The 11548-nt window shown below is 35.7% G+C and overlaps 2 protein-coding genes across 2 annotated transcripts; both read left to right on the forward strand.

Annotated features, from left to right (window-relative positions):
* Positions 1-780: 780 nt before the first annotated feature.
* On the forward strand, positions 781-4749 carry LOC114373411 (putative pentatricopeptide repeat-containing protein At5g65820; the record flags this gene model as incomplete). Its single annotated transcript, XM_028330875.1, has 3 exons — positions 781-2900; positions 3940-4082; positions 4183-4749. A coding segment is annotated over one exon (1971 nt), but the record flags the coding sequence as incomplete, so codon positions are not given.
* Positions 4750-5816: 1067 nt separating this feature from the next.
* Positions 5817-11163, forward strand: LOC114375434 (lysM domain receptor-like kinase 3). Its single transcript, XM_028333216.1, has 11 exons — positions 5817-7033; positions 7473-7550; positions 8103-8390; positions 8652-8797; positions 8913-9002; positions 9106-9211; positions 9368-9519; positions 9606-9703; positions 9785-9917; positions 10196-10303; positions 10529-11163. The coding sequence occupies exons 1-11, from the start codon at positions 6436-6438 to the stop codon at positions 10691-10693; spliced, it is 1962 nt and encodes a 653-aa protein (XP_028189017.1). The 5' UTR covers positions 5817-6435; the 3' UTR covers positions 10694-11163.
* The last annotated feature ends 385 nt before the right edge of the window (positions 11164-11548 follow it).

The raw sequence follows: 11548 nt of genomic DNA on the forward strand, positions 1-11548 counted from the left end.
TATATATAATAAAGGTTAATAATCAATTGAAGAAATAAAAAATTTAAAAAATAAAATGCTTTCATTTTTTAAATGGTAACTCAGTTTTTTTTATATCATAAAACTAAAGAAATTTATTTTATTTTGGAAAATGAGTAGTTATATTGATTAATTAAAAAAGTAATTAATAATTTGATAGATGGATAAATAGATAGACAATTAAAGTATAAGAGTTCAAATCTTAAGATATATTTTACTGTTTTTTAATTCCTTTTTGTCTAGTTTCTCTCTTGTATAATTTATTATTAATGTTTGGATATATTTATCACACTTTTTATACTTTCTATGACTAAATTATTTTGCATTTTCATTTCTCAGTGATACATTTGTCAACAGGCTTGGAGAGGCGAAAAGTCAAAAAAATATTATGATAAATATGTTCCTAGACTGACAATCAACACTACGTAGCAACCGTTTCAGTGACAAATTTTGTCTCTGTGCGCTATTATGTGAGATATATTTGTTGCAATCTTTACATTTTCAGCAACTAAATTTTATATTTTTATGTTTTAAAAACATATTTATCAAAGGAAATTGAAAATTGTCTACTTTGTGGGTTAGCTCTTGAAGATTGTCTACAGACTACATAACACTCAAAGGAAATTGAAGATGTTCGTCTTCTTCCCCAATAATAATAATAATTGCAAATGGCAAGACATTTTTATTGATCAAACCTAGAGTTGCTGGAAAATGCAGCAAAATAAAGGCTTGTGCTGTAATGATAGTAGATTTTGAAATTGAATTGAGCATACGCAGAGATTTCCGGCGCTTTTCTTCAGAAAACGTGATATCTCCCCTCTTCTATCATTGGTAATCAGACACGAAAACACCCTTTGCCATTTCTTCTGCACTACCTCTGAGTTAAGTTCTTCTCAAACCCCTTCTTCGCAGTTACCACCACCACATTTCAAATCAACATTTGACAACAATGCCTTAACAAACCAATTTGGCTTCATTCGCCTCCAAGAGATTTCAATAAACCACACAGACGACCAAACCCATGACGAGTTTGCTTCTGATGTGGAAAAGGTTTATAGAATATTAAGAAAGTACCATTCTAGGGTTCCCAAATTGGAACTTGCTCTCAGAGAATCTGGAGTTGTTGTGAGGCCTGGATTAACAGAGCGTGTGTTGAATCGGTGTGGTGATGCCGGGAATTTGGCCTATAGGTTCTATTCATGGGCCTCAAAGCAATCCGGTCATCGACTCGATCACGATGCGTACAAGGCAATGATTAAGGTTTTGAGTAGGATGCGGCAGTTCGGTGCTGTTTGGGCACTGATTGAGGAAATGAGGCAGGAGAATCCTCACTTGATTACGCCCCAAGTGTTTGTTATTTTGATGAGGAGGTTTGCCTCCGCGAGGATGGTTCATAAGGCGGTTCAAGTGTTGGATGAGATGCCCAATTACGGGTGTGAGCCGGATGAATATGTTTTTGGGTGTTTGTTGGATGCTTTGTGCAAGAATGGAAGTGTTAAGGAGGCTGCTTCGCTGTTTGAGGAATTGAGGTACCGGTGGAAACCGAGTGTGAAGCATTTCACTTCGTTGTTGTATGGTTGGTGTAAGGAAGGGAAGCTTATGGAGGCCAAACATGTGTTGGTTCAGATGAAGGATGCGGGTATTGAGCCGGATATTGTTGTTTATAACAACTTGCTTGGCGGGTATGCTCAGGCTGACAAAATGGGGGATGCTTATGATCTTTTGAAAGAGATGAGGAGGAAGGGGTGTGAACCGAATGCTACGTCCTACACAGTTTTGATCCAGTCGCTGTGTAAACATGAAAGGTTGGAGGAGGCAACACGTGTATTTGTTGAGATGCAGAGAAATGGTTGTCAGGCAGATCTTGTCACGTATTCCACATTGATAAGTGGATTTTGCAAGTGGGGAAAAATCAAAAGGGGTTATGAGCTTTTGGATGAGATGATACAGCAAGGGCATTTCCCGAATCAGGTTATTTATCAACATATCATGGTGGCTCATGAGAAGAAGGAAGAACTGGAAGAATGTAAGGAGCTGGTGAATGAGATGCAGAAGATTGGTTGTGCTCCAGATCTTAGCATCTATAATACAGTCATTAGGTTGGCTTGCAAGTTGGGAGAGGTCAAGGAAGGTGTTCGGCTTTGGAATGAAATGGAATCAAGTGGGCTCAGTCCGAGCATTGACACCTTTGTCATCATGATTAATGGGTTTCTTGAGCAAGGCTGTCTAGTTGAAGCTTGTGAGTATTTCAAAGAGATGGTTGGGAGAGGGCTTTTTGCTGCTCCTCAATATGGTACCCTGAAGGAGCTGATGAATTCTCTTCTAAGAGCTGAGAAGCTTGAAATGGCCAAAGATGCTTGGAATTGTATCACAGCTTCTAAAGGGTGTCAGCTAAATGTGAGTGCATGGACAATCTGGATTCATGCACTCTTTTCAAAAGGACATGTGAAGGAGGCTTGTTCATTCTGTATAGCCATGATGGATAAGGATTTAATGCCGCAGCCAGATACTTTTGCAAAGCTTATGCGTGGTCTGAAGAAATTATATAACAGAGAGTTTGCAGCAGAGATCACGGAGAAGGTAAGGAAAATGGCGGCTGATAGGAAGATCACTTTCAAGATGTATAAACGGAGAGGAGAGAGGGACTTGAAAGAAAAGGCAAAGGAAAAAAAGGATGGGAGGAAGAGGAGGGCTAGACAATGCCGATGGGGTGGAGGCCGTCAGAAATTATAATTTTCATCAGTGAAGCTTGACATAAAATATGTAGAAATCCCAGAGGAGTGTGATTTCTGGCAAGAATTTGGTCAAGCAAATCAATTGAATGGAAATCTCAAGATTTTATTTACTGGTCAATTCATTAGAGGATCTGTTTTTTCTCCGAGGTATCAATACTTACTCGTAACAATAATTCTTACTATTAGAATTTGTGAGATTAAGCCAAAGAGAGAGAATACAGACTGAAATGGAATTCTGAATTTGAAATTCTATTTTTCTTGATTGATTCAAACAGTAGCTGTCAAAATATCTCTGCCATGCACTATACTTTTCCTTTTAGCATTGGCCAGTTAATGATCAGATGTCCACTGTTGGAAGAATAGCTCTTTTAAAATTTTCTCCCCTCTTTTACAGAATTTACTTAGATTTATTTACCTGAACATGATTGGCTGAATAACTCTTAAATTTTTCTCCCCTCTTGGCAGAATTTACTTGGATGATGCATTTACCATGAGTCCATGATTAGATGAAAGCCTGAAAACAAACAATGTATTATTACCCGCCTTTTTTCAGTTTTTTAGTGTAGTCTTGTGAATTTTCCAGTAAAACCGTTTCACTGTGCATTGGAGGAGAGGAGTTTGCAATTGACTTGCTCTCCTTTGTATTCATGTTTATGTTGTGCGATGCCGATGGTGGTTTATAATACTGATATTCTTCTGGAAAGCTGCTGGTCATTAAAATTCTCTTCCCTCTTGGCATGAATAGATTAGGCTAGAATGATTTTGGTTAACTGAACGTTACACTCATGGGTAGGTTGATACCCACTTTTATGGGATTTATCACACTCATTTATTGGAAACTTTTACTGAATCTTCTGCTGTTGGTTCTTTTTCAAAAGTTCATCCAAGATATCATGTATGTATGTGACACTTGCATATGGTGTTGCAACTTGCATGTTCTGGTCAGCCAGTGACCAAATGCACGTTGTGAAAATATGATTCTTGTTTGAACAATCTTCATTTACATGAAAGGATCAGCCAAGGGATTTTCTTTCTTTCATTTTGTTTGTTAAAATTGTTACTGCAACAAGTTTTATTCTGTCTTCATTTTCCTTTTCTTCACTCAAGTGTCTTTTGTCTGCCTAAGCATATTTTAGGGATATTTTGTGAAATTGAATGCCATTTTTATGTATATCTTCTGGACCAGGTTATGCATTTGGTGGCAGGCAACATGGCAATTGGACAACTTTACAGTCATCTGATGATTCTATTTTTCATGTGTACAGATGGTTACTGGATAATGTTGTTCCGTATCAACATGTCTCCCTGGAGTTTTTATATCTGAACCTTGTAGACTCCCTTTTTAATCTGATTTTTTTTTAAAACAAAAAGTTACTATTGTGAGGTTTAAGCTTGATGATCATGACTAACTTATCCATTGCAATTCCAGTGCTCCAGCAACTAAGAAGTGACCAGCCAGTTCAAATGCCATTAGCGGAAAAGGAGGAAACAAGAAAGCATGAAACTCAAAGGATCCCAAACAGGGCAATATACTTTCTTTTTTCAAGAGAGTTTGAGAACTCCACAAAAATCACAATGTTCTAAAGAGACGACCCTTTTACAGGATCATTCATCAACGTTAGTTCCCTCATGATGTCAGGATATTGCATTATGCAGTTCTGGTTCTTTTAGTTGAGGGTTTCACTGTAATCTGGGTGCAGGATTGGTTGAAATATCTTGACGTGTAATGTTTTCCTCGCACTATTGCTACTATAACTACTCTGGTACTGTTCTTGCCTGAAAAAGTTTAGTTCACACACAGTTCCGCGCACAATTAATCAGGTTGTGATGGGTAATTCCTGATCTCGGTTGATTGAGAGACATAGTATCATTTTATGTATTTTCGCTTTAAAGTAGGCAAAAATGTTGTGAATTAGGCCAATTTATGTTTTGCTTTAAAACATTGTACGACAATATAATTTTAATTTTAACAGGAAACATAGACCGATAGCAATAACTATATATATATATATATTTAAATAAAGAAAGACCGACAGCAATAAGAGTGAAAATAAGACTTCAAATAATTTAAAAGAATTTGCTTTTTAGTTTTTTGAATGATACCATTAGACACTTACAAATGAAATTCAGCATAATTTTATTATTTCCCAAGACCAAGAGTATAGTTGGTTTATAGCCGTGTCTAACTTGTGACTTGAGAGTAAATAATTAGTAGTATTTTTTTTTTCTATTTAAAATTTTTAATGCATATAAGAAACAAGGATTTCAGAAAATATATCCAACTATTTCGTTCACACTGGTTCGTCAATTTAATAAAAGGAGTGGTCATTCACTTCCTAAACTAGCTTGATCATCACACAAAAACTGTAAGAGTCCACCTTGACAATTTTTTGCATCCTTGCATTTCAATTCTATATAATTAATAACAATAAAAAAAAGAAAGGAGAGTTATTTAAAAATTCTCAGGATTTAATTACAAATTTTAAAACTTTCCTGAAAAACGCTGACATGGCATAAGTCTCTAATGTTACTGGACCAGGTATCGAGGATTCTAAAATTCTACAAATTGTAAGGCTTCCATTAAATTTCTTAGAGTAGTATTTATAGCTGCAAATACTTTGTCTTCAGTCCATGTGCAGCCCTGTCCTAGACTCGATTTGATGCCCCTCCCACTCCCAGAGTTTCCATTCTCTACACCCGTCACTATGATACTCCCATCTTAACATCCAATCCTTCACTCTAATCATCACTCTTTGCCAATTGCTACTTCCTAAGTTGAAAGTCCACCATGACTCTGAAGCAGCAAATACTCTTTTTGTGTCGGTTGCAGCGAGTCAATGACTAATGACCTTGTTACCGACGCAACTCTTTGATCATTTGAGACCCAAAAAATATGTTTTCCCTCTCTGTCCAAGAAAAAAATTATTATCTTCTTTTATTGTTTTAGTACTATTTTTACCGTAATTAGAAAGTTTCTAACATAATAAATTTATGATTTGCCTATTGCCTTGAAACTCATGCAACTTGTATAAGTAAGCAAAACCAACATGTTATTTTCAATAACTTTATATTAAAACGGTGTCCTTGTTCTTTTTTATACAAGTATTTTAGTTATAAGAAAGTGTCCCTATCGAGATAGTAGGTTCTCAAAAGTTTTCTTGTTTCATCATTTTCAGTTCAAAACAAATGTTGTGCTACCGTCTCTTCATTACTTTCTTCTTCCGTTAACAATGCAGTATAATGAATACGTTTCCTTTGGTTGCTTGTCAAATTTAGCACATGCCTCATCTCCCATTTCATCCGTCATTGTCACATGTCTTCTGATGACAAGTATTTCTTTTGACACCATCTGAAATGCATCAAATTGTTGAAGAATAAGAACAAAACAGGTTCTTTAAGTTGGAACTGCAACCCTTCATTAAATATTTATATCTTGCTTTCAAGTTTGTACTCTTTTTGATGTTAATGATTTTCCACAACCGAATCTGTACTTAAAATGTTCCATTAGCCTTCAAACTTGGATAAACTTTTCTACTATTTTGTCCTTATTCTTCCATTATAAATTACTTTGTCTGAAACAAGTTCCACTATTTTCTCTGACCCCCAGCTCAAATTTTCTTACTATTTATCACAGACTCACTCACTGTACACATTCTGATTCTCGCTTGTTTGAAGCAAAAAAATGAATCTTATACAAAACCCCTCTTTAAGTTTGCTACTACACTTGTATTTCTTTCTGCTTTGTCTTCATTGCACAAGTTCTTATCCCACAGCCATGAACTGCACCGACACAAGTCGTGTTTGCACTTCTTTCTTGGCCTTTAAGCCTCATCAAAACCAAACCTTGGCTGTGATACAAAGCATGTTTGATGTGTTGCCCGGTGAGATCACCGTTGAAGGCAATGGCTGGGATTATATATTCATCAGGAAAAACTGTTCTTGTGCTGCTGGTATGAAGAAGTATGTGTCTAACACCACACTCACTGTGAAATCCAATGGAGGATTTGAGCATGATTTGGTGATGGAAGCCTATGACAGGCTTGCTCTCTTGCCCAACACCACGACGCGTTGGGCAAGAGAAGGCGGTATCATATCTCTGAGCTTGTTCTGTAGTTGCTCTAGTGGACTGTGGAACTATCTGATGAGCTATGTCATCAGAGATGGGGACAGTGTTGAATCACTAGCAAGCAGGTTTGGGGTTAGTATGGATAGCATTGAGACAGTGAATGGCATTGACAATCCTACTGTTGGTTCTCTCGTTTATATACCTTTGAATTCGGGTTAGCTTTTGCAATCCTCTTCAACACTTTTATTGTGGATCAGTCAAACTCATACTTTATCTCCATCAAAGTTTAAAACACATATTCAAGATCTCACTGGTTTGATCTTCATTCAACTGTCATAATGTATATGACTGCACTAAATCAATTTCCTTTTATTGTGAGGTGCCTGTGTGTTATGTTTGTGTGTGTGTTTGAAATGGACGTTTTGTTCTATTTAGTTTATTCATGCTTTAGTTCTATTAACACTAATGATTTATGACTTGGGAAATCGGGCTGCTTTTAGTAATTAATGTTCAACAGTTGGGATTTGGAAATAAGTGAGAGAATGCAATAGGCAATACCAGTCCTTTTTTAGCATTGAAGTTGAAAGACGTTCTATTGGTCACCTAAGCAAATGCACTCAGCTAAATTTTTGAGTCCTGACTCTGTATTGCAGTTCCTGGTGAGTCTTACCACTTGATGAATGATACTCCTCCAGCTCCAACCCCTTCGCCGTCTGTTAATAATTTTTCAGGTATGGATCAGCATATAGTGGAAGAAAAGGAGAAATCATTTTAATTTTCTTTCAGAAAGGAAAAATCAGTATGTACAAATTGGTTGAGGTTAAAGTTTTGTTTACAAGCATGTAGTATTATGATATCTTGTTCTTTTAGTTTATGCTTATTTATTTTCTACCAGTGCCATTGAGCTCTGAAACTCCAAAGGAAAAATAATTTAACCCAAAAAATGTGTAGAAAAATAATGATTAAAAAAGCATTTTTGGCAAAGTCTGCATTGATTTACTTTTTTATATATATAAAAAAATAGGACAATACTATTTATACAATGTCTATTACAGAGTCTTAGCCCACTTCTCTTTTAATTCATGAAACAAGACAAACCTAATTCCCAATGCACATTTGTTTTCTCTCTTTTTCCCCAAACAAGATTGTAGAGAAGGTGTAAAATATTTGGGAGTGAAAATTATTTCAGTTTGGTTTAAACTCAACGCATTGAGATGCTGAACTAGAAGTAATTTGTTTCTCTTTGATTTCACTTATTGAGTATGTATTAGTTTTTTCTACAGCTGACCAAGTCAACCAGAAGGCTCATGTACCCCATGAATGGATCATAGGAGGTTTAGGGGTTGGTCTTGCTCTGATAATATTAACCATTATTGTGTGTGTGGCCCTAAGATCACCCAATTGTTTGGTTGAAGCCGGAAATAATGCAAAAGATTCTTCAGGAAAGATCTCTAATAAGTTCTATGTTTTTGGAAATCCAAGTTTGTTTTGTGGATGTGTCAAACCTGTGGACCAGAAGCAAACTGATGGTGAATCCAGCAGTCACCAAATTACCGGTACCAAAACATCAAGTAATCACCCTACTTATTGGACTCTCGAGTACACATGTTATTTCGGCTTAAAGTAGTCATCTTTGCATGTATTGAGCAAGAATATATGCACTGTTCATACACGCAAGAATAAATATATTAAAAAGGAAAAAGAAAAGAGATATGCTGAATGTTACCACATTGTTGAATTTTTAATTTTTTTCAAATATTTTTGGCACCAATAATATGATTTGTAATTTAAAATTAGAAGACATGCATAACATACTTTATTTGTTATTGCAGCTCTAATACCTGACATGTTGGACATGGATAAGCCTGTAGTTTTTTCATATGAAGAAATTTTTTCTTCAACTGATGGTTTCTCTGATTCAAATCTACTTGGGCACAGAACATATGGCTCTGTTTACTATGGTCTCCTCGGTGACCAGGTTTGTGGCTGAATACTTTAATTCTGTTATAGAACAAGGCAAGTGTTTCACCAGAAGGAAATTATGAGACCAATATTATTCTCATATTGTTTTGGTATGTATTTAAATCTTCTAGGAAGTTGCTATTAAAAGAATGACATCTACTAAAACTAAAGAATTTATGTCAGAGGTAAAAGTTCTGTGCAAGGTTCATCATGCTAATCTGGTATGTCTTTGTTGTTCGAAATAAATTACATGCTTGGATTTCAGAATAAATTCCTTGCAGCATTTATAGAGTTTGAGTCCTATTTCTTATTAATTTTGTCAAGGTAGAATTGATCGGCTATGCGGTTAGCCATGATGAGTTTTTCCTTATTTATGAATTTGCTCAGAAAGGTTCACTCAGCAGCCATTTGCATGATCCTCAAAGTAAGGGTAAGATCACGTCAATTGCTACTTTACTGTATATCCTTTTATTTTTTAATATAGAGACACTTAGATAAAATTTATAGTGGAAGTAAGTACTGAGAAGTTTCCTACATTTTCGTATGTATATATGATTCAAGGCCTTTTCTTTTGTCTTGTTTATAGGTCATTCACCTCTTTCTTGGATCACAAGGGTCCAGATTGCACTTGATGCTGCTAGGGGCCTTGAATACATACACGAGCATACAAAAACTCGTTACGTCCATCAAGATATCAAGACAAGCAACATTTTACTTGATGCTTCCTTTAGAGCCAAGGTAATAACAAATTTAGACAACATTAAATTATTTCTAAATATTTTCCAGATTTGTTGATTGACAGATCTCTCCGACTATTTTTCCAGATATCAGATTTTGGGTTAGCAAAACTTGTAGGTAAAACAAATGAGGGAGAAACCGAAGCAACCAAAGTTGTAAATGCATATGGATATCTTGCTCCAGAGTATGTCTACTTGTACAAAATTATTCCTCTTATACGGAAGGAGGGGAAAAATGAATGATTTTTTTTAATAACATTTTGTAGATACTTGAGCAATGGCCTTGCAACGACCAAAAGTGATGTCTATGCATTTGGTGTTGTTCTTTTTGAGATTATATCAGGGAAGGAAGCCATTATTCAAACACAAGGCCCTGAAAAACGATCATTGGCATCTATTGTAAGTTCTGCTTATAAGACATGATTGTCCAAAAACGATCACTGGCATCTATTGAAATGTAATTAACTGATCATAGCCGTGAAGTAACTAATATACTAAATTTAATTATCAATAAAAGATATATACTAGATTTATTACAAGTAAACCTTAAATCAAATGCGATGAGAATTTAATAATTTCTTTGCTTTGACTTTAGATGTATTACACATTACACCTCTACATCTCTTGTTTCATTTATTATGGAATGTTCTTGAGACTTAATATTTGTTAAATTGCAGATGTTGGCAGTTCTTAGGAACTCACCTGATACCGTGAGCATGTCAAGCACGAGAAACCTCGTTGATCCTATTATGATGGATATGTATCCCCATGATTGTGTATATAAGGTAAGTTGATTTCTCCGTTTTCCACTGTAATGTTTTTGGTTGGGGTATTTTGTTTTTCACCCAAGAAGATTATCCAGCTCAGAACCTAATTAAGGAGATTTCTTTTTCATAAAGAAAACATACAACTCCATCAACATTTTGCATAACATTTTGCATAAAGTTTTACACTTTTGCTCCAATGACTCATTGTACTTGGCGTTTTGGTGTGTTTTTGTTCGCGCATAGATGGCCATGCTGGCAAAGCAATGTGTGGATCAGGATCCTGTATTACGCCCTGATATGAAACAAGTTGTGATTTCCCTCTCACAAACCCTGTTGTCTTCTGTTGAGTGGGAAGCCACTCTTGCTGGGAACAGCCAGGTATTCAGTGGCCTTGTTCAGGGAAGATAGTTTACACAACATCATCATTTTCGCCCACTACTCCATCATCTTTTTCCCGTCTCTTCTTTATATACCCCTCTCTTTTTTCAATAGATATATAATAAAATAGGAAGTTACACTTGTCATGTAAACGATGTGTCAATTGCATTTTATTTGAGAGAAAATTTTTGAAAATTAGAATATGTGGTGGTGGAATTGAAAAAGGATTTCGCTGCTCTCTGATTAGTACCGACATAATTTGTAATTTGGCATTAATGTAAGCACGTTTGTATCATCTGATTACTTTGATTAGTAGCCAGATATGGTAAGGCGTGATGCAATTTCCACATTTTTGTGGTTGCAACTTTGGATCCATGCCAGGACTTGCAGTCTTTTGATGCTGCCAAATGACATGGTGCTTTGTCTCGAGATAATTATAAAAGTTCAGATTTGACTTGCTCGTTTACTATTGTCGCCAAAAGAGAGAATGGATACATCACACATAGTTACATACAATACAAAAGATGGTCGTTAAAGTGAGCTAAATCTAATAAGACACATCTTTATTTCTTTTCACTTCTTGTTTCTAAATGATTAAATTAATAATTCATGGTTCTGCTATTACTGCTGAAGCAGTTCTTGTTTCTAATACGTTGGTATAATACAGACCTTAACTTAATTTAAGGTAGTTGAAACTGGTGAAACATTGGTACAAGGCTAAGGCTTACTTGACAAGGTGGATCAAAAGATCTTCTGGAATAAAGGACGGCCCAATTATCAATCAAGAGAACGTCCCCTTTTTGCCAAGGAATGGCAACAGATTCTTCCTCCAGAATGTGGAGACAATCATAGACAATGTGAGAGGGTAATGGTTGACCATACTTA

The sequence above is a fragment of the Glycine soja genome, chromosome 11 (genome assembly GCF_004193775.1).
Source record: "Glycine soja cultivar W05 chromosome 11, ASM419377v2, whole genome shotgun sequence".
Lineage (NCBI taxonomy): Eukaryota > Viridiplantae > Streptophyta > Magnoliopsida > Fabales > Fabaceae > Glycine > Glycine soja.

Coding starts and splice junctions, on each gene's coding strand:
- LOC114375434 (XM_028333216.1), top strand. CDS start 6,436: ATGAATCTTATACAAAACCCCTCTTTAAGTTTGCTACTACACTTGTAT. Junction 9,212..9,367: donor GCATGATCCTCAAAGTAAGG/GTAAGATCACGT, acceptor TCTTGTTTATAG/GTCATTCACCTCTTTCTTGG. Junction 9,704..9,784: donor TATGGATATCTTGCTCCAGA/GTATGTCTACTT, acceptor AACATTTTGTAG/ATACTTGAGCAATGGCCTTG.